The sequence below is a fragment of the Platichthys flesus genome, chromosome 5 (assembly GCF_949316205.1).
Source record: "Platichthys flesus chromosome 5, fPlaFle2.1, whole genome shotgun sequence".
NCBI lineage: Eukaryota > Metazoa > Chordata > Actinopteri > Pleuronectiformes > Pleuronectidae > Platichthys > Platichthys flesus.
Genome location: NC_084949.1, coordinates 10,275,783 through 10,299,851, shown reverse-complemented (window position 1 = coordinate 10,299,851; position 24,069 = coordinate 10,275,783). Strand labels below are relative to the sequence as shown.

The 24,069-nt window shown below is 41.9% G+C and overlaps 1 protein-coding gene across 5 annotated transcripts; it reads right to left on the bottom strand.

The window, feature by feature from the left end:
• Positions 1–318: 318 nt before the first annotated feature.
• On the bottom strand, positions 319–21,753 carry LOC133954412 (dynamin-2-like). Of its 5 annotated transcripts, none has more exons than XM_062388825.1 (20): positions 21,323–21,753; positions 18,319–18,392; positions 17,006–17,155; positions 16,704–16,907; positions 15,384–15,482; positions 14,538–14,698; positions 14,164–14,306; positions 13,940–14,075; positions 13,278–13,345; positions 12,746–12,884; positions 10,283–10,369; positions 10,075–10,145; positions 9,020–9,074; positions 6,462–6,572; positions 5,538–5,647; positions 5,342–5,453; positions 4,253–4,420; positions 3,891–4,117; positions 3,204–3,458; positions 319–1,624 (listed from the first exon to the last, which is right to left on the bottom strand). In XM_062388825.1, the coding sequence occupies exons 1-20, from the start codon at positions 21,481–21,483 to the stop codon at positions 1,585–1,587; spliced, it is 2,571 nt and encodes an 856-aa protein (XP_062244809.1). In that variant the 5' UTR covers positions 21,484–21,753; the 3' UTR covers positions 319–1,584. The 5 variants fall into 5 exon arrangements, with proteins under 5 accessions (XP_062244809.1, XP_062244806.1, XP_062244807.1 ...); XM_062388822.1 differs by lacking the exon at positions 319–1,624 and adding an exon at positions 2,117–2,965; XM_062388823.1 differs by lacking the exon at positions 319–1,624 and adding an exon at positions 2,117–2,962.
• Positions 21,754–24,069: the final 2,316 nt, after the last annotated feature.

The following is a 24,069-nucleotide window of genomic DNA, read 5'->3' as shown; positions in this document are numbered from 1 at the left end:
TGGAATGAGCCAAGAAAGAAGCCATTTCATTTTTTGCGTGGATTGTTTTTTTCCACAAATTTTCCAGGGAATAATCAATTGATCCTGATGTATTTGGTGCCCATCCCCTCAAAAATCTGGATCTAGTGAATTTAAATGTGGTTTCATATGATGATTGGGCCTTGGCAGATGAATACCGACATTCTAGTTTGTTCATGAAAAATTATTTATTGCTTCTTTTGCCGGTAAATCCTGAGAAACCCTGGTGCTGTTGACAGATGTGTTTATGGTAAATGATCTGTATTTATCAGATTTCTGATAAATACAGAAATCGCTTTCTAGTCTTGCTAATCACCCATACATTCATACTGTGCATCTACGGGCAGTACTTTTTCTATGACGGGCAATTCAGGGTTCAGTATCTGGTATGCAGATGGTAAAGACCGGGATCGAACCGCCGACCTTGCGCCAACCTTGTGTAGAGCAACCGCTCTACCCCCTCAGATACAGCCAACCCCTTATTGATCCACCAGCAGCTTGTAAACTGAAAACTTAAATACACCTTGTTTATATGATCATCTTGCATATTTTTTAAACAACATAACTAAGCTTATCACTATTTCCCCCCGAGCCATGGTGGAAGCCATCAGGTGTGTGACCCTCATGTAGGGACGTGTTTATTTTTGCAGATATTGATCCCTGGTTGTCTGACCTTATCAAACAATATAACCTTTCTCAAAAACAACATTGATATTATGTGACCTTCAGCTGAAGTGGTTTTAAAGGTTCAGTGTGTAGGATTTAGTGGCATCTAGCTTTGGATATAACAACATCCAGCTCTGTATGTGGACCATGTCAATATGCAGTTTCCTGATCTTTTTATGCCTCTGTGCCAGCGACGGCCTGAGGCAGTCGGTTCTCACTTTGTCCATCTGTCCTTTAATCCCATCCTGTGAACATGATATCTCAAGATTGCCTTAAGAGGAATTTCCTAAAATTAGGTACAAATATTCACTATTACTCAAGGATGAACCGATTGGATTTTGGTGGTCAAACGTCACAGTGACCTCACAAAGTGCATTTTTTATCTTGTGGAAAAGCATGTAGAAATATGCACATGGAAACTGAGCTGCTTGGCGGAGGCGTACAAACGCAATACGGATTTTCTAGTTCCTCATTTCACTTTTCTTTGCTCTGATTTCACCAATTTTAAGTGAGGAAGCAAACTCATGAGACAAAGTATTCAGAAAACATGTATAGACACATGGAAAACGAATGATAATTGATAAACAGTCGACATTAAATGCTGGAAATAGCTAAACAACTAAATATCATACCTGTATGTACACGGATGACCAGAATATTTATTATGTCACTTGCATTTAGATCATTTCTAAATTGTTGACAATACTTTCCAGCCACTGTCATAATTTACACCAATTGTTTCTGCACCTTTCCCTTCCTTCAATGTCAAACTAAAACAGCTGTAGACAACAGAGACCTTTTCATGCACTTTAACTTCTGATAACCTTCACATCAAACTGAGCAGACTCCTCCAGCTCCTGCTGACTGAGTCCTAGTGGGAGTGGGCAACATCTGTTTCCTTCACCAGTGGTTGGGACGAGAGGGGCCTTGTGGAGGTCGCCTGTGTGAGGACAAGATGTTTAGGAGAAGGCCGTGAAAAGGTCCACTTCAGTTCTCAATCCTTTGTCGAGCAGTAACACAAACAGCAGGGGGATGGAAAAGATTTCCAGAAAATAAAGGAGTGGGATAGCATACCTCCAGTCACAACACAAAATACATATGTTACTCTATCTTTACTCTGTGTTGCCACTGGCAACCACTGTTACCATGGTGACTCACAGCTCCATCACACAGTAAGGACAGAATGTCACGCCAGTCTGCGCACAGAAAAGTGAAACGTTCTTGTGGCTGCTCGGCTCCGTGCGTTTCACTATTGTGCAAATCAGATGGTTCTGATCTGAGCGATGCACTGATCATACCACATGAACAGTCAGCTGTTTGTGCATGGAAACCGTGCAGTGCATGAGAGATGCAAGAAATGATAAGAAAAAGAGAGAGAGGAATGAAATGGAGGAAAGAAAAAAAGCAAGACGAAGCACCAGATACCACACTGTCTTTTTCTATGCTTTTATTCAGTCCATCACTTCATGCATAGAGGCCCTTTACATTATATTTTTTTCCCCCACTACAGCTTTCTAATATGATACGTTTTGAAGTGATAACAAAGTTATTTGTGCTGGAGGCACTTTATCACCGAGCTGTGAGAGGTAACAGTCAGAGGACGTTGGGCTGGGCAAGGTCACCTACTGTGTAATTATCAGTAACGCACCGTAAAACATCCCACTGCTGCAGCGCACCACCTTCTTCCTCCTGCCTTTTTATGGTTCATTGGCCCCCAAAGGAAGAATACTAACGCCTATCCATACATGGAATAAAGTAATCAAGCTGAAGCTAAGATGTATCATACATTGGTCAAGTTATATAAGCTCATTTGAAGGCTGACTTTATAGATCTACCAAAAAAACTAAGCGCAAAAGGACTTTTATCAAAAAGTGCTGCTTACTTACTGAGGTGCTTAGTGTGTAAAATTAATGACAAATCATTAGCAAGTAAAATTATTTCTAAATGTGTTTCTTTACCAATATATAAAAAAGTTATAAGAATCATACATTGTTTTAAGGCACATTTCATTTCAAATGAAACTAAAATTCAAGATGACCTGCTTGATTCATGACCTGCAAGTCAGTCAAATAATCTAATTTATCCCTTTTCATTACAATGAAAGCAGAACATTTCAACATGTTAAAAAAAAAAACTACCTACACAGGAAGTTACAAAATTACATACTGAAACAGCATCAGGAATTATAAACATGTAAATGTGTGTGTGTTTCTAGTCAAGCAGGGAGGGCTCTGAAGGACGTATGACAGTGGGTCGGTTGGGAGCAGTCGGGGGTCTTCTGCTGCAGGAAGAGAGGGGAGAAAGAGGGAGGAGGGGAGGGAGGGAGGGAGGGAGGAAGGAAACATGCAAGGCAAAATATCATGAGAAAGTCGTGCACCAATGCTTCCCAAACCACCAAAAGTCACAATGCACAGAACTACCCTTCACCAGCAACGCCAAAGCCACAAGTAGCAAGTATTAAATGTTGTGTATGTGAGTGTGTGTGTGTGTGTGTGTGCACAGAACATGAGGGGTCTCACCTCGGAATCCCCGGCGGCAGCGCCGGAGGCACGCGGGCTGGCCTCGATGGGACAAGAGGCACAGAACCGGAATTGGCGTCTCCAGCATAGGCCGTTTGCCCCGGTGGAGGGCCGGGTCGAGAAGGCACAGGCGGCACTCCAAACGCTGGTGAGGGATTGAGGGGGGCAGGAGGCCCCGCGGTGGGCCCCCTCACATTTGGGGGTCGGCTGGGAGGGGGCGCTGTCGCTGAGGCCGGGCGGGAGGCTGCAGGAGGACTGAGAAACAGGGACAGATTTCTTAGTAGAGTAGAGAGTTTGAGAACAGTTGAACATGAGATAGCTGTTATTTTATTATTATTTAAAATTATAAATTCACAAGAACAAAGTCTCAATTTACGAGAATCAAGTTGTAATACTGTGGGAATAGAGTTGTAATAATATCAGACTTAAATTTTGATATTACCGAATAAAAGCTATAAACATATCAGAATACATAAATAATAATTTAAAACAAATGTAAATGCCTGAAATGAATAACATGCCTTTTATATACAGCCTGCTTATATAGTAACATGCATTATGTTACTAATTCCTTTTGTTTGGATCACCCATTTGTTTAAATGTCAACCCTGACATTTATATTACAATCATCATGGTAAGAACACACTTTTTTGTTTTTGTTTTTCATAGTTTTCTTTTTATTGTTACCTTGGCTCCTTTGTCATCCAGGTGTCATCCACTGGTGGAGGCACGGGTGTAGAAATAGTGGTGGTGCTTATGTCTCCAATGAGGACCAGGGCCTCTTTCAGGGCATGGTACATCCTCAGCATCTCATCTCTCCTCTGAGCTTGCTCAGCTGACTCCTCCATCAAACTGCCCTGGTCTCCTGCTGAGTACAGATAGGCCAGCAGCTCCGAGTGGATGAAGTCCTTCGCCTGGAGTCGGGGGTTGAAAAAAAGGATTAACAGAGTAAGGAGTGACCTTTGTTACTGATAAATGACTTTTATTACTCCTCTAGAACTGAGAACCTTTACAGAATAAGCAAGAGACAGATAAGGCCAAGGACGTACGCTGTTGATCATGAGGTGCATGATGGTCTTGGGCATGAGGTCTCTGATGGACTTGTTGACGATGCCGATGTAGGAGTCCACCAGGTTGCGGATGGTCTCCACTTGGCGCTCCAGCTGAGGGTCCATGGACACGGTGTCGCTCGGGTTCATCGCATCTTCGTTCTCAGGCTTGAGGAGACAGAGACAGAGAAGAAGAAAAGACGATGGGGTGATTTTTATAATGTGTGTGATCGACTCTGCGCTCGTGTCTACTCTAATTAAGTAGAATAACTAAATACATCTCCTTCTGCATTTGGTTTTCTCTGTTTTAGACTTCGATTCACTCAACACTTCACAGTAACGATGACCCCCAATTATTTTTGAGGACAGGGAACACATTTGTGTATTTTGAATATTCAAGTGATGATCCCTGGCAGTGAACTTCCTGACTCAGCAGGGAAGTGTACAGCATCAGCAATTAACAGAATAATACTGTGTCATTAGCTCCACCAGAGAGATTTCACCTGCATTTGATAGTTTGCAGGATTACACAAAAACTACTAAACATATCAGCATGAAAGTTGGTGGAAGGATGTGATATGGGTCAGAGAATAACCAGTTAAAGGGGACTGATATTTATGATTGGGAACAATTTGTTGCAGATGATAAAAAGCTGGCTCTGGTGAATTATATGTGGTCATAAGGGGACTGTTGGGCCGTGGCGGAGGTTACGTGATCTACTGAGTGCAATTCTTGTTATAGCACTTTGCAAACAAACCCCTAGAACGATATATATCTAAACATAATAAATCCTATTATTTAAAAGAGATAAAATGATACGTATACGAGTTTAACACTTTGTTTAGAAGCTGAGACAACAAATACAGACAAAAATATTGATGACAAAGCAATGTCCTGTTCTCAGCACGGCCTCGACCCCTTTCAACCTTAATGACATCCAGATGAGTCTAGGCACCAAATGGACTCACTTCCCCACCCCGCCCTCCACCGGGAAGCCACTTTCTATTATTCATCTCATATTGTGCACGGCTGAAGATTTAGTTAATTCTCTCCTAATTGGATTTAAAACGTGAATACACTCTTGCATACCTGGTCCTTCTCTGGGTAAACGCCCGCTCTGAGGAACGAGGCCTTCCAGCTGTCAACATCCTCCTGAGTGTCACACGCCAGCTCAATCTGACGCAGGTCTTTGTACACATTCCTGCGGGACACACATGCACAGCTATTAAATCGGATGAAAACAGATGAACGCCATAAACACTGTTGCTTTAGGCAGAATCCTCACCTCTGTTCAGTGTTGAAGACGGCGAAGACTTGTTTGCTGGACATGAAGCCTTTCTCCACATCTCTCAGCTTCAGGTTGTCCAGAGGCAGCATGTACTTCTTCTCTTTCTCCTGATTAAACACAGGGCAGTGTCATGTTAAACAATAATGAAGAAACACAGAATTTCAAAAACACCTGCAATGCCATGGGAACCTGAAGACATTTCATTACATATCATTGCATGTACCCACTGTGGCACTGTGCAATAACTCTGGATCCTTATAATAACCAATGTACAGTTACTCCCAAAATTATATTATATTATATATAATATATATTATAATTATATTTAATCATGTTTACTTATTTCACCCTCACTGGAAAATTGTAATATGCACACCTGCACTTCTTTTCTTAGACAGTAGCACTGTTCGGACTGTTGCATTGTTTTGTTTTGTTTTGCTTTGTTTTGTTTTGTTTTGTTTTGTTTTGTTTGTTTTGTAATGTGTATTCTAAGTAACTGAGAGCCACTTTACAGAGTCAAATTCCCTGTTTGTGCAAACTTACTTGGCCAATAAACCTGATTCTGATTCTGAATAAGACGAGGAGTCGCAGCATGAATTGCCAGAATCAGTTCAAGAGTAATACTGAACTGTAGATTGGTAAAAAGACTTAGAAGTCATTAAAATCCAGAGTTTGGTTTAGTTGATCCAGCGGCAGCGGTTCTGGTTCAGGAAGCTGGGGATCATGGGTAATATCCCCAATTCAGTTTGGGTTTCATTTCAGTAGCTGTGTCTCAATTCACGGGCTGTATCACAGCAGAGGGACTAGGCCGTCCTATTTCGAGGGCTAATTTTACATTACAGTACATTTCATTTAGGTGACGCTTTTATCCAGAAACGTAAGCTCCAACAGGTGCATTTGTTATCACGCAAGCCGCCTTACCTCCTCATCTTTGTACCAGGAGAGAGACTCGGCCGTCAGGACGAACCAGTAGTCCTTGGATCCTCCCTTCATGATACTGATGTTGATGGTGAGCCAGCCTCTGCGGATCACCTGCACATGAGAGTCCAACAGTTGACTATACAACACACAATCTACCAGAGGAGAAATGTAGATCTACAGCAAGCAAACGCTTAACACTACAAACAACTGAAACCCCAAAATGTATAGTATCAACATTGAAAACAGCAAAAAAGCCACTGAAGAGCAGTAGGATTCAGCATTGACAGAAGACAAAGGGAAGAGACACACAAGGACAATAAGCAGACATATGCAGAACTCTGGTGTGCCTGTTGTAACAATGGATGTGTTATAGAAGTGGATGACACCACATAAAGTCCATCTCCACATGAAGACGACATGTTGATGTGGTGGCTGAAAAATCTTCTTCTGTTTTTCAGACTGAAGAAAGATCCATCAGGGAAGAAGGTAGAACCGCATCGTAGACGGATACACATTAAGTTCTAGCATCTCAGTGGAAGTTAGGGAGTAAATGGAGGTTTCAGCTTATAACCAGAGAAGGTAGGTTTCACCATATCTGGCTGTAGGGTGATGTATGATGTTTCAGACATGTTGTTTAACCATGTCTGAAACAACATATTTATACATGTCTGAAATATTTTTTTTGCATTTTAAAGATGATTATGACGAGAAATATGAATGTTCTCTCCTCCATCCATCCATCCACCCACTGTCTATATCCTCTTGAGGGAAAGCTGGACCCAACCTGGTGAGAGGCGGGGTACACCGGGTAACCAGCGTATCACACGGCCAACATACAGAGACAGACAATTTAGAGTCTTCAATCCCAATCTGCATGTTTGACTGTGGGAGGGAGCCGGAGTACCTGGAGAAAACCTACAGAGACAAACACCCAGCTCGAACCGGGAACCTTCCTGCTGTGAGGCAACAGTTCCAACCACAACACATCACCATGGCCCCTATTTCCTCTCTATCTCTCTCCTGATAAAGAACATTTCGATTTTGTTCTCATGTAATTTGGTGTCGGGAAGCTGCTTCTTGAACGTTGTGAATGTTAAGAACCAGAGTGTAGTTGAGCACCGCAGCATCTGTTCAGAGTTTGCTCTTTAGCTACCAGCTAACATTAACTATTAGTTATACCAGATCAAGTAAGGTTGTGGCATCAAAGCCCTAGAGTCATGTCAGGGTTGTTTTATTTCTTAGGAATCTTTTCATTCATAAAAGGAATGATTGTGTTTTTACTACTTTTCACACAGTTCTGTGTATGTGTGCGTTTACTACATTCACTTCAGAGTAGGCTGTCTGGAGATGAGGCATTTCCATGTTATCTAATGGTCTCTCTATATGAAATCCTGTACACATGATTAACAAAGTACCATAAACTACATGTCTAATAGTTATTACCTCCACCGAGGAGGTTACATTGTCATTGCTGTTTGTTTGACTGTTAGTAGGATTAAAACTACTAAGCTGGTTTTATTGGAACTTGGTGGAGGGGCATGAAGATCCAGGATTTATTTTTACATTGAGAGGTAGGCTTTTCGCATTTTAAAGAATCTTGATTAAAAACATTTTAAGGGGAACAGATATTTAAGATTCTTTGTAATTTGGTGCAGCTTTAATGAATTGAAGGGGACCATTGAGCCTTTGTTGAGGTATACTCTCTACTGAGTGATATTCTAGTATTATGAATAAATAGGTGTCAAGCTATTTCACACATATTTAAAAACTGTATCCAATGCCCCCACAAAAAAAAGGTTAGTTTAAAAGACAGAACTTAAATCATCGTCCCAAATAGTTAGAAGTTAGTTGGTTAGATTCCCTCAGATGGGATAATACTAAATCTGACATGACTTTGACTTGAGTTTTTTAGGCCCACTCCTCTCTGGGGCACCAGTGGATGTCTGAGCTGTTAAATGACCAGAAAGATTCATATTTGTAAAACTCCTCAGAGTTACGATCATATATTGTATTGTATATACATATATATATATATATACAACACAACAAGTCAAGGAAAGACACAGGGAGACAGAACATGGAAATGGGTAGGGGAAACTTTGCTGGTGTATTCACTGGGTACAAAATGGTCATGAGAAAGAAGTGCCATCTGTCCACCACTTGAAACAGAGTATCTGGTTCTCACAGTACAACCAACTCTTTCACTTCCCTTTCAGCAAGGAGCACCACTCTCTTGACTGACTGGGACTCCCCCACCCACCCAAAGAGGATGTGACCAGTGGAGGTGCGTGGGGTAAGGTACTTACAAGAATCTCTCCCTGGGCCATAACAAGGAGGAACAGAAGAGGGGAAAAGAGGAAAGGGAAATAAAGAGGGAAGACAAGAGGGGCACAGACAAGAGTATGTGAATGTGGAGTAACGTAGGGCACCAGTGGTGATGGGCTGAGACAATGTCAGAAAGAACAGGAAATAAAGCAAACAGCAGGAAAAGCAGCTGCTATGGTGCTACAGTGGTGTGAGGCTTTTCTATGGGGTGTTAATGGTGTCTGTTTATTTACCTGGTTTGGCATGACTCTCTTCTTGGTAATGTTAGCAGCAGTTCTCTGCTGGGCACTACAGGAGAGGGATACAGTGATGTCAGCTCTGCTAGAAATAGGTATTCACAGCAAGACAAAGACAAACTAATTTATAAGACCAAAGAATGAAGGAATAGAAAATGGTATCAAATTGTACAGTTTATATTTCAATGGTCACTATATCCTGACCCCCATCAGACTGACATTTTATGATGATTTGTTACATATTATATATTGAAAGGATTGATCCATTCCCATCTCCCTAACGTATTTAAGAGTCACAGTGATACACTGTATCATGTTATTCCTGGTCATGTGTTTCTGTAACCAAATTCAATGAGGCTCTGATAATGTGTTGAGATGTTGTGTGCGTGGAAAAATTCCACGTGCTGGTGCTAATGTATAATTCTCTCTTTAAACTCGAGACGTACTTCTGAAAATTCAGGCCATCTCAAGAATTTTGACTGTGGACCTTTTGCTACTCATGCAGTGCAGACAGTACAGAAGGGAGCTGAAAGGATTTAACCAGAGTAAACAGGTTGGAACTCTTCAGCCCGCTTTGAGCCTCTTCACACTGACATCCAGTCCATTTTAGAATTGATTTTAAGGTCATTTTAAGTACTTACAATTGGGCACTTAATGGTCTGACTCCTCAGTATATCTCAGAGCGTTTATTGCCATTTCCATCCTGCTCACATCTAGAGATCCTCGGCCAAGGGCCTTTTTACCATTTCATTTGTATGAAAGCTTACATACTTTTATCCACATTCCCAGATTTTTCCCTAATTCTAGTTGTTATTATTGCAGTGGGTGGTCATGCTTGAATTTTAGTGTTTTTATTCTTTTATTTATTCTTTTATGACTATGCTTTTATTAATTTGTATTGGTGTGTTTTGTTTTATACTTGTTTTGAGGAGATCTCAAGACATGAATTATTTCCAAGATATTTTCAGACGGACCTCCATCTCTGCTGATCCTGGACCTAGTGAAACGTAGTATTAACTCATCATTAATCAGTATCTGCTGCTGAGTCTTACTTGGCAAATCCGATGAAGTCCTCATGATTAGTGTTAATGTAAGAGAGCTCAATGTCGATCAGCAGCAGCACCTGACAAGAGAAACAGGACAAGTTTTTATGTGCACAAAAAAAACTGACGACAACTGGTCAGGTAGACTTCAACTCATGTTCTAACACACACACACGCACACACGCACACACACACACACACACACACACACACACACCTGGTCTTTGGTCTTGCTGTCTCGCTCTCTGACATAGGTGGTGACGATCCTCTCTGTTTCTTCTCTTAGTCGAGGGTACGAGCCCAGCTGTAGATGCACACACACACACACACACACACACACACACACACACACACACACACTGCTGCAGGCACCGTGACTTGCACAACACTATATCCACATAAGCAGCTACACCCAAACACTGACAGCAAATAAGCTGCATTTACCAAAAATATTAGGTAAGACACAAAGAGTGAGGAGGCATGCAGTAATGACTTCACTCTCAGCTTGAGATCTCAGGTTACAGGTTGAAGATGTTGACATGTGAACAGAATCTGAGTTGCAATGTGATAGTGAATTAAAATCAGTGTCAGTGTTTAATGATCTCAAGCTGTTAGACAGTCTCCACAAATCATGGAGGAATGAGGATCCAGGTTTGAGTCCAGAAGGAGGTGAAGATTGAGTGTGGTCCAGTTGGAGATCTGCCGGGGGTTTTATTATTGGTGTCACTTGTGCAGAAAAGGGTTTACCACGGGTAAAATACACACAAATCTCCTTTGACAGGACAGGGTGAAAACAGCCACTGTTGTGCAATTTTAGAACCAGCCACATTTCTTAGTGTGGGAGTGGGGATCTGAGTTGGGGAGTGAGGCAGGGTGAGGGGTGGTTATATCACAGGTGGCAGTGCATGATGGGGTACTGGTGCGGGTCCAGGATCAGAACATGGAAGGTCTCCTAGTTGTGTCATTTAAGCAGGTACCACAGGAAGTTGGGTGAAGCGCCAAAGCAGTTGGGGGGGAGGGGGGCAACAATCAACATAACTAGACATAGACAAGTTAGTTCAGTTGATTTTTTTTATTTTCTTAGACTGCACTGAATCAATCTTTGCTCTCTGCTGTCATTTATTTCCCCTTCCCTCCTGTCTCTACTCATCACCTCATTCGAATCTGTCTCTCTCCGCACTTCCTGTTTACCTTTTCAGTGCACTTCCTGATCAGGGTGACAAGCTCGGTGACGACGAGGTCAACGCATTTCAGACAGGGGTCTTTCAGCTTAATGACCTGCTTTTTCACTATTGCCTCAAACGCCAAGTCAGGGGTGAACAGGCCTGTCCTGTGGTGAGGCGTCGTAATGTAAGGAGGTGTAGCATGGGCCACGGCGAGGACAAAGGGAACGGTGGACGAAAAAAATGGCCGCCCAAGTTGGATTGGAGAGATTCGGGGAAACAAAGAGTTTCAAGAGGGAAAAGAAAGAAAAAAACAAAACAAACAAGCATTTGGTTAGTTCTACTTCAGGTTCAGAACACAAACAAGCTGCAGGTTCTCATACATGTTCATTGCAGTTTCTTCTACCTGTCTGTGTGTATGTTAAGAGTCACTCTTCAGCTTCTCAGCCATGTAAGCCTGTTACTCTATGACTGGTCAGTCCGCCACTTTGGTCCAGAATAAAATATCTCAACAAATCTTTGCAGGATTTCCATGAATTGTTCAGACGTTTACGGTTCCCAGAGATGAGGCCGAATGATTGTGTTGCTTCTATAACTTTTCCTCTATCGCCACCTTCTGCACACAGCTATACAATGCAGCAATTGGACCAAAACCCCAAGCCTGAGATCTCTTGTTTTATTCTGAACATTTGTTTTGGCTTATTATGAAACTGTGGCAGGACAAATTACAACATGGCGGAACACCACAGTCTTGATAATTATTGGGAAACACTGCTTTGATGTGGTGAGACAGGAAATTCTCCTCTGTGGAGGTTTGTGCTCTCAGAGCCCTTCTAGTCTTCCTAGACTTCCCAGCGTTACTTTACATAAGCGGTTGTTTGTCTGTTAGCAGGATTACGCAAAAACTGATGTCCATGAAATGTTTAGAAGGGGTTGGGCACGAGGCACGCAAGAATGCATTTGGAGCATATCTGGATAAAAGGGCCGATCCAGGAGTTAGCCTTAGTGGAGGAATGTTTTCTCCAAGCGCCTTTCTACTTTTAAATATTCTAACATGCTGAACAAAGATGGTAAACAATACACATGTTGAACCTGCTTTGTATGCTGACATTAGTATTTAGTTAAAACAACACTGTGTTTAAGCCAAGCCTCTATAGAACTGCTAGCACGACTATAGACTATTGTTTAAGCTGTAGCTTCCAAACCGGCCTGCAGCTTGTTTTGCAATGAACTTACACAGGAATGTGTAACAATCTGTTTGCTTCTGACACCACACCAGTACACACAGGACATTCAGCTATATGTACTGATACTTGCTCAAGCAAACTTCAAAGCAGGGCTGTGAAAATGAAATCCTCTGTTTGAATTCCTGCACCATATTTGTCATTCCATAACTGTGGCTTTATGCAATTGTGTGGCACCAAAATGGCCCCCAGCAGCAGCAGCAGCCCAGAAGGGGCTCAGTCTCTGTGGTGTGTACGGGTGAGGCAGCCAGGCAGGAGACCATGCCGTGATACCTTATTGGTGCACTGTCTGACTGTGTTGATGAGCTCCTGGATGACCAGGTCGATGCATTTCAGACAGGGCTCTTTCAGCTTAATGATCTGCTTTTTCACTATGGCCTCAAACGCCAGGTCAGGGGTGAAGAGGCCTGTCCTGGATGACATACAGACGAGACACACATGGAGACACAGAGCGGGAGAGGGGGACAGAAAGACACAAAAAGGGAAAGTATGAGACAAGCTAAAAGACAGGGACGACTTGAGCAGACAGACACTGAGGACGACAGGATGGTAAGAAGTGGAGGCAGAACTGGAGGAGGTGGAGAAGAGCACGGACATACGGCCCACGAGCAGGCAGGAGGAATAAATAAAAACTGGTCACAGATAAAAGAAAGTAAGGACACACAGATGGTCAGCACATTAAATGGACACAGACACTGACAGTTGAAGACAGAGAAGACTGTACGTCTTTGTGAAGCTGACAAACAATAAAGCCGACAGACAGGTCAGTAGACAAATGTTTGGTCTGCAGTCTGTCTCAACTTGCCTGACACCGTGGATGTTCTTGATGGCATAGCTGATCTGTTTCCTCAGCTCCTTCTCATCAAACTCCATCTGAGGCACAGAACGAAAAAACACACACAGATTTGACATGTTCTTTTTTAAATAAATTCTACTGTTCACTAACACTCGTTACACTGACACACACAGGCAGAAAGCTATATAAGAACAATCTGAGTGCCCCTGCTTGTTATTAGAGTCATGAGAATTTAGGCAGTATAGCTACAGTGTGACACCAGCATTCTACAGAGGACTATTTCAAGACAAGTAAACAGGAGAATAAAAGCAGTTCTGTGTCACGTTAAATGACAAATATAAAAATGTATTACTTAAATGTGATGATGAGAATTCCAAAACATAATAATAAGAATCACAAAAATAATAACAATAAAAATCAGATGACTAGACAGCATTCCTTAACAAATCATATATAAAATGATATGACCTTAACGTAAACAATGACCTTTATTAAAAAAAGTATTACTACTAAAGATAATAATAATAATATATAAAAAACATAAATCATAACTAAATAAAACAACTATTTAACAAATTAGATGATAAATATAAAAATGTCTATGACTTTAATATGAATTCAATGTAATTATTGAAATCTCTTATACTCATAATAACAATCACAATATTCACCTTCACCAGCTCGAATGGGAAGCGCTCGTGAAAGATGCGGTTGATCTTGGCTCCACCGGACAGGTTGGAGGTGTCCACCTGATCTCCAGACCCCTCGATGCACTTCTCAAAGTCGACACCAAACTGCTGCACCATCCTGTGGATTGTACGTGGTTTAGGGGAAATGTCTTCACTTTTTGCAAGAATGCACTTGTGTGCCTGAGTCTGAATGCGTAGGGACTGACTGGAGTAAGGCCTTGGTCTTGCGTGTGGGGTCGTCAGGGCGGAAGTTCTTGTACTCCTCCACCTCCTTCTCCAGCGACAGCAGCTGGCTTTGCAGCTTGCTACGTAACCCTGGCAGCGTGTCTCGGATGTGGTTGGTAAGTTGCTGGAGAAAAATATAAGTGAAAAAATATTCAAAGACAAGTCGGTTCTGGTTTTGAATTTTAAGCTAAAGCATCCACACGCACGTTAAATGATCTAATATGACTTAAGTCAGAGCAGCTAAATCTCCACTAGAGATAACAACTTGGAGGCATGAATGAAAAAGTATCCCTTTCTAAATCAGTCCCTGTGCTTGTATGTACGTGTGTGTATGTATGGTCATTGTGTGTCTCACCTGGTTGAGGGTTTTCTGCAGGTGAGGTGTGCCCATGCGTTCTGCAATGTGTCTATAGGCAGGATGGGACAGGAAGAACTTCCTCTCAGCAGCCAAAGCAACCCGGATGTCTTTCTTCCCATCGATGTCCTTTTGACTGCGGTTCACCACCCCGATGTAACCTGAGGAAAAAACACAGACCAACAGGAGAATGAAAAAGAAAACCTTGGCTGAAGAACAGACTGAGGGTAAGATGCCCCAAATGGCTTAATATCTGAAGAGTGGATCAAACGACAAAAATGAGCAAAAAGTGAAACCAACTGCAGTGGAGGACTAAAAGAGCCTCAACTGGAACAGAGGAAATGTTGTAGAATAATTTGAGGTTATATTTTTCTTTTCTTTTTGCCCCTAGAAACTTTGGATCTATCTATTTATATATGATGATTTCCTGACTAGTCTGTTTAATTGCTCCAAGTTGCTCCTTAAATCAAATTGATTATATTTTTATTCGTGTAAGAAGGTTCTGTTAATGTGATGTGAACAAAATGAAACAAAAAAACTCACAAACAATTCAATCAATTTAACTGTTCAATTTCAAAGCCAATGCTTAATATTACAGGAGAAACAGCTCAGATAGTATTTCATGGCAGTTGTGTGCGTCTGATAAACTGATCTGAGTACCACACCCTGGTGGTAAATATCTGTGCGTTTGGATATCTGTCCACGTGGGTCTGCTTTAAAAAGTGACTGTTCTGATCTTAAGACTTAAAATAAAAACATGTCTTCAACTTCTGTACTTCAAGTATTCCACTGTTTTGGAAAGTGGGGGAGTTAAAGAGAGCATTTCAAATATGTGTGTGGTCTCACCTCTGCGCAGCGGCAGGAGTTTGTTTTCCAGGATGTCCTGTGCATCTGTCCCTTCGTCCATCAGGTCCAGCTTAGTGATCACACCAATGGTCCGCAGACCTAAAGAACAAAGTGGCACAGGTAAGACTGATGCTCTGATATTCACAGATGGAGGAAGAAGGGTTTGGGATGAATACACATGGTTTAATGACATCATTTAGCCAGTTTTATTTGAAGAATGGGGAGGGATGTTTGCGAGACAGGAAGTCAACTCTAGCTGCACTGCTCTACTGCACTATCCACAGTCCTCTACCAATGACACACTCCCAGTATAAAGGAGGTCTACATGAAGCTGCAAAGGTTTCTCATGTCTCCCTTTGTCTGTCAATACCTCTGGTGTTCTACGTCAGCATTGCTGCCCAACACAAACACCCCAGCATCCACCTGCAGGCCCAAGCAGGGGCCTGGGGATATTTGTTCACAACTCTCCATTATCTCTATGCAACAAGAACCTAAATGCCCCTCTCCATGTTCTGCTGCTGTAATAAAAATGTCAAGTGATGTCTGACTGAACCCATACTGTGTTGCTACCCTGTTGTAGTTTCAAAACCTTGCAGCCTATTGGTACTAAACCTAAACTGCGGCAGCGACGGATGAGAATGTAATTTTTCTGGTGAAAATGACATGTAAAAGAAAAGTTCAAAGATTACCTAAAAACGAATTAAGAGAGGGACCAATTGCCACTAGCACAGTTTAACGGGCTCCTGTGCCAGCAACAACCAAAATAACTTGTGTAAAACGCTTGGAGGTATGTGTATGCTGAAAAAATAAGATCATTTTTATATAATTAAGGTGCTATTAAAGTAATAAATTCTGTGAAAAAAAATTGTATTTCCACAAACCTAATTCATTTCTGTGTTACCAGTTGAAGTAATTTCTTAACGTTTAAAGTCTATTTTCTTCTATCAGTGTGACGTGATAATTTAGTAAAACAGCTTAACTGTCGGTCCACAGCAGACCAACAGTCTGTAGTCATTATCATATTAAGTAGAAATTGTTTAAAAAGATCCTGTGCATTGAATAAAAGGGGCGAAAAGCTGAGATAATTACATTTAATCTTCTATGCTGCTGTAAAGTCTTTAACAACTGTTAATTACTCTGTTGAGCCTGCGCCGAGGCAAAGATTAATAGAAAAGAAGATGAGAACAAATGGTAGCAAGATCCAGCTGGAAAGACTTACTGACTTAGCGTCGGATTAGAGCAAATAATGGCTCCGTTTAGAAACACACCAATATCAAAAGACCCACACAACGTCATGCATTTTTCAACACTTCCTCTTACCCTGAGGGTCCACCTCCTTGGCTATTTTCAGGGCATCAGAGTTGGCCAGGTCACTGTTGGCCGGGGTGACGGCCAGGATCAGGCAGCTATCCTTAGTGATGAACTGCATCAGCATTTCTCTGATCTGGTGCTCGATGTCCTGAGGCTGGTCTCCCACCGCCACTTTGGTCATCCCCGGCAAGTCGATCAGGGTCAGATTCAGCACTGAGTTCACAGGAAGGAAGGACTCAGTCAGACAGAGGTTGAAAACTCAGCACGACAACACAATATACGTTTTCCCAACGTGTGCATGAGTGTGTTACCGTTCGGGGAGTAGACACGGAGGTTGATGGGGACCGGGGAGATGCCCTTGTTGGAGCCGGTGAGACGCTCGGTCTCTGCTTCGATCTCCTGACGGACTTCTTCAAAGTCAACAAACTTGCGACCCTTACAGTGCAGGAACTCGGCATATTCTACATGGTGAAAATGAGAAATGCACACAAGAGAGACATGAACAGGAGATGTATATGCAAGGTATATAGAAAAGACTATATTTTATATTATATTGTATTATTGTTAATGTTGTCATTTTTAGACTTGTTAATCTATTGACATTCTCAACAGAAACCTTGAGACAGGTGTTTTAACTGTAGACTTCTCCTGACTGAGTTCAGATTCAAATCAAAATCAAATCAAAGTTTATTGTCACATGCACCAATGACAGCTTCATCGGAGCAGTGCAATTCTTGTGACCTGGCAGGCTACATCTACACAGTAGACGGCCATTACAAGATAGAATAACCTATACCATATAACATATAACCTCGTTACATATCACATAGTACAACAATTTAAATTTAAATGAAGGGCTAGCAGCAGTTTACAGGTTGAATGAGTGAGGGGTATTAAATGAAATAATACGAATTGTTTTGTCTCATACTGCTTTTAACCCTCTTTTGTTCCTGCGCTTGTTTGTTCGTCTGCCTGTTAGTTAGCAGCACAGCACAGAGCTACTGGACAGGTTGCCACTGAACTTGGTCAGATGTGGTTTGGACCAGGGGGAAATATACAGCAAAAATAGTTTTCACTTTCTGTAACACTGAGATCATCAGTGTTTAGATTGTTTTTATATATTTATTTATCTTATTTAGAGAATAAATTATGGATCTTGATGACAGAACTGGTATTGAAGAGTGTGTGCAATTTGACAATTGAATGTGTTTCATATGGAACCAGTAGGGCCTTTGCAGAGATATGAACTCTATTGAGCTACATTATAGCTAATATAATGTACTGATTATTCCTGTGTTTGGACCTGTTTAATCTCATCATATTTTGAAAGTTTTTTGTCTTCTATCATAATGCCCTCTGTGTTGCATTTATGCCTGAATGATGCTGTATAAATAACGTTCATAACTATTATAAGACGATGTACACATCAGCCCAAACGTTCATGTGAACACAATTATATTGATCAGTATGTCAATTGGATGGTATGTAATATGGCTGTAACCCACCTTTTTAACCTTTTGCACGTGGCATAGATTGATTCACTTTGCTTTAGCTTCGTTAGTTTTTAGTTTGGTGGGGATTAAAGACAATAAAAACCATTTAACCAGTAATGCGTGCAACTTGCCTGCTTTACTGTTAACCAGCTGGAGGATGAGAGGACGACGGGTGACAATACCAGATCCTCTCGGCAAAAAGTCCCTGAGGGAGAAACAGAAGAGAGGTTTAACAAACATACACTAGGGAAAAGGATATTGACAAGAAAATGTTTGTTTGGCCAAGCGCAGCCTAGATTCACTATCCTGATATATGATGAATCGTTAAAATAAGTACAAAAGAGCTGAAAAGAAATAAACACAAAAAGGAAAAGTATTTAGTTTTCAAATGAAAACAAAATACTGCATATTTATCTGCTTTTACTTAAATTAAACGCCAGGCTCTACATTGCCTCCCTATACTTTCTTTAATCACATATGCAGGCCTCTATGTCAGCGGGTGCATTATTCATACAAGACCAAGATGGACTCACAACCCTATCCATTAAAAATAGTGCAGAGTTACAGGAACGTCTCCCTCTGTTCTCGTTACCCACGTTCATGAGAATGGAAACTCCTGTTCAATAGAGCTGTGATCATTTCCAGGTCAGTGGCAACACATCTCCCTGAGCCATTTCAACATGTCTCTGTGTGTGTGTGTGTGTGTGTGTGTGTGTGTGTGTGTGTGTGTGTGTGTGTGTGTTTGTGTGTGTGTGTGTGTGTGTGTGTGTCTGTCTGTCTGTGTGTTTGCCAGGTCACTGGTATAGCTTTGGCCACACACACCACACACACCCCACACACCCCACACACCACGCACACCACACACACCACACACACCACACACACCACACACCACACACACACACACACACACTTTGCCTGTTGTCCACTGCTGACAGAGGAATCAGGAAGTTGCACAACTGTGATTCCCATCCTCTTTCCACTTCTCTTCCTGCCACTTACGAAAGCAAATAAGAACTACGATGATTACTGGCAACGCTGTTCATCAATTCAATCATGAAGTCATGTGTTCCGTGAACGTCAGCTGACAAACATTCTAGACCAGGTATCACTACCAGGGGCAGGCAGGCTGTAGATTCCAACCCAGACACCATCCATTTCCAATGTATCGATAAATCATTCAGAATTATTTGATCTTTTTTTAAACTTCCTGTTATGCATTTTATTTTGTAATTGACATGAGAAAAAAAGAGCTTAATATTTTCAGCTCATTAGAGTACTTATTTATAATTCCTCCCCTTATTGTTAATTACACAACATGACATATCAGGCTCTCAGAATTAATTCCTGACATTGTAAGAGTTATTTTTTTACTGTTTATAAACTTGACAATCAAAAGGTTTATGAATAATGACAATAATCATTAAGTGCAGCACTACTCCCAAGTCCCTCGGCTCGTGACTCTTAAACTTTAAGCCTTTTAAAGTCCTGGTTTCATTTGAAAAGTCCTGGTTTCATTTGAATAATGAGTCAGTCTCAGCTGTCAATAGCATCAAATAACTAATAAAACCAAATTTACCGGAATAATTTGCACTCGAACAAACATCAGTGTGATGACAGCTACGTAAATAACACAAACCATCTTCGAGAAAAACGCCCGTGACATGCCCACTGGCTTGTTAGTTTGGTCCATGTTCCATCCATTAACATGGAGGAGGCAGGATTTATGACCAATACTGAAGCCACTGACCACGTGTCGATCGAAACGCTTTGGCTTCACTTTCGGGGAGCAGCCATGTTGTCCATCTTTGTATACAGCCTATGATTCAATCCAATACACTTGGTCTTAAATCACTAAGAAGAAAATAGAAGAACACACAAAATCAGTCATGGAAATAAAACTGTCGCGGCTTTGATTGACTTCAACGGGTTCTCACAGCCTCCACACCTCCGCATGTCGCAGGCCTAATTAACAAACATACACCCTTTTGTGGGTATATGTGGTGCCCAGTGTGTCATATACAGATGACAGTGCAGCTGGTGACATCATTGATGACCCCCCCCCGCACAAACACATCAATGCCCCTACTGTCTCCCCCGGCCACTGCTTGGGACTCGGACACAAAAGGCAACAGGGGGAAAAAAGGAGACATGTCCGTCTTATCCACATTCCCTATCTCTGGGACAACAAATGAAATCATTCACGCATGTCGAGCAGTTAAGTGCTCTCACTTGTGGTTCTACCCAAACTTAGAGATGAATACATAGAGCTGCTGCTGCGGCTGCTGCTATCTGCAGGGGGTTAGGCCTGAGCGGCAGCGACATCTTCTTCCCCTTCCCTTTCCTCATCCTGTGAAATGTTTTGACTGTAAAATCAAAAAAAAGGGATTCTTCCCCACATTGTAGGAAACTGGGCCGACTGAGCCGAGCATGTGGCTTTAATGTTGTTCTCTCTGCAATTCGTCATCCACGACGATTCAGAGCTGCTCATTGAAATTCCCTTGGAACTCACTCATCAACCTCACAAAGAGAAAACGCGTTTGCATGCTGGGAGCACAGACCCCTGCCCCTTCCATTCATACTTTCGCTGTCACTCATCAATTATTGATCTATTAATGCAGTGACCTCCTTAATGGAACCAACAATTTTTTGTATCTGACCTTGAAAGTAAACCATTGACCTGACCCATGTAATATGACGTCCATAAAGGTAGATTTAGTGCACAGGGAAGGTAATCTCAAGGAGAAGCAGACTTTGTAAATGTTTGACAGGATGAGGCTCATGTGAGACTGCTGAGGGAATCACACTTTACCTGCACAGATTCATTTGGATCTAAAGTCACCTTAATAAACCCACTCCTCCAGGGTTTGTTTGTCACAACAGCTGTTTTCTAGCGTAAAGTGCGTAATTATCGACCGTGAATTGCTCAGCTTCAAAATGGAAAGAATCCGTTAGAGGGGTGGGGGGGAACAGTAGGAACTGGGAGGCACAGACACAGAGCGCGTACCCGAGCGCTTAGTTGGCGACCTTTACGCAAAAGTCTGGTTTGAATTATTAGTAAAAAAAAACTTTAACTCGGAAATATTCGCATTGGCCGTATCAGACAAATAAAATAAAAGATATAAATGCTACAACCTGCCGACGAAATTCTCCAGCACCGAGCTCTTCCCTGCGCTCTGCCCGCCGACCACCGCTATCTGCGGCAGGTCCAAGTTGCAGCTCTGGCCGATGGAGCTGAAGGCGTCCTGGAGCTTGTTGATGAGGGGAATGAGGTCTTCCATCCCCCGGTTTCCCATCGCGGCACCTCGGTGTGCCCAGCTGGGTCTTCTTCTCCCCCTCGGTCGAGTGGGAACCAGTGAGGGTCGCTCGCTCCCACAGCAAATCCAAAAACTTCCCAGATGGCGCAGCGGTCTGGGAAGTTTATCTCAACCAACCACAGTGGAGGTCCCGATCAAAGAGTCCTGACGTTGCCCAGAGACCTGGGGAGTTTAACAGCTGGACGATCGCATGTTGAAGTAGCGACATTAACACAGAAAAACTTCTGTCATCATCCGGTCAGGCGACACCCAGCCTCTGCAGGAGTGTGTGGCTCCGCCTCCTCCGTCCCAGCGCGCACTCATTGGTCAGCTGGGACGTCAGTCAGGGAACCAGTACGTGTCATCTTCATTTTCTCTGGATTTGGATTGAATTCACGTGGAGAAACGTAGCCATAACTTTAACTTTATTTCAGACACCCAAAAAGTAATAAACTGTCCATATTCACCATGAAATGTTCAATGAACAATAAGAAACTATTTCTCCCCTCTTTATTTCATTATCTTTATTTGTTGTATACAAAAGTAAATAAAGTTGACAATGCAGGAATATAGGTTAAACACATTAAACCAGCTTCACCCTCATGCTTTTTACCTGTTACTTTAACAGTGAGCTTCAGTTGTAGATTATACTTTTGTAGTTTTGTATGTTTGACTGTTCCATGGACTTCTGATTATATTTTACGGTATTTTAATTTATTTGCAAATCATTGTGAAAGATTCTATATAGAAATAAAGTTACATTCAAGAGCAACTGTGTTTTTATTTTTTTTTATTTCCGATTTTACACTAGCAGCAACGATTATTTAATTTTTACAGTGTGAAATGACTGTTTTAAACTATTGCAACAACAACAATTAACACAAGGAGAAACTGAGAAATAAATGTGAAAAATAGTCACTAAATAGCCAGCCGCTGCACTGGTCACAGAATCAGCCACACGATGGCGCTGCAGAGCAAAGCAAGATGAACATGAAATAACTGAGATTTTTCAGTATCTCAAAAAATGTGACTATGGACAATTTAAACTCCATTAAACAATATTCAATAATGCTTTACACTAGATACCAATAAATCAGTGATGGGCCAAATCAAGAACTATGTCTAAATTATAAATCATAAAAATACCCAGATAATATTATAATTCTTTCACACAGGATAGATGCAGATCAATTATTAATAGTCTTTCATCCTATAAGTCAAATGAGTTAAATCGAAGATACAATATACTGTATGTCTATGAACCTTCATTATGATCTGTCAATACAACCACAACCAGTAACTTTCTTCTTTGCTGTGGTAATTCCTGTGACCCTTATGATAAAATGCTGCATATACATTCTGACTGGAATGATTACCTAAGTTATAAACTATGTAAATCCTCCACTGCATTTACCAATGTAAATATCTTAAACATTAAAACACTGACTTTATTAAAGCTCCTCAGGGTTTTTGACTGTAGAGTAGAGAGTTACGCCGGGTTCACACCGGACGCGTGAGCGGTAATCCCTAGCGCGCCGGCGCTTGGCGGTTCACACCGGGCGCGGTAGCGACGCCGAAGCGCCGCTGTTATCAGCCTGCAGTAAATACGGCATTTAATAATTTTTTTCAAGCGTTTACTTACTTGTTGCTCCAAAATTAACTGCACTAGCGTCCCAACATGTGTCCTTTTTAGTGTTGTCTTTATACAACATGTTCCGAGGATCATACAACTCACTGTACTTCTCCACTTCAATTATTAATTTAATCCATGTTGACGAACTTCTCCGCTGTTTGCTCCGTTAAATGTCGGGTGTCGAGGGTAAATTACGTATACGCCAGACGAATTTAGCCCCACTCACAACATTTGAGGTCGGGAAGTTCGGTCTGGAGTCGCTCCGTTGGGGAGAAATTATGCCCGGTTCGAAATCATCCGGACCAATCCGATTGTCAGGGCGGGCTTTATACGATGATGGACAGATGATCAACGGTAACGTAATCAACCACGTCATCACAGTGCCCTTGGGTTGAATTCGTTTTCAACAAACATGCCTGCCGCTGGAGAGCAGAGATGTGTAGATGCTGCCATTGAGTCTGTTTTAGAAGACATCGACAGCGCATTCATTTTTAAAGGAACAACAGAGAACGTGGAGGCGACGCCAAAGCAACACACTAATCCCTATCGCGCCGGCGCTTGGCTGTTCACACCGGACACTGAAGTGACGCTGCACCGCCGGGCAGTGCTAATAATATCACCCATTGATCCAGTAGATTAAAAGCATATACTTACTTGTTGCTCCAACATTAAGCAACAGCGTCCCAACATGTGTCCTCCTTGGTGTTGTCTTTATACAACATGTTCCGAGGATCATACAACTCACTGTACTTCTTCACTTCAATTATTAATTTAATGTCATCCATGTTGAAGAACTTCGCTGTTTGCTCCGTTAAGTGTCGGGGGTAAATTACGTATTCTCCACTCAAGCCTATGTGGAACACGTAGCCCTCTCTCTCTCTCTTTTTATCTGTATCACTGCTTGTGTGGCTGTAGTGGATGGGCAGAGGGGGACATTTAATAATGTCATTGGT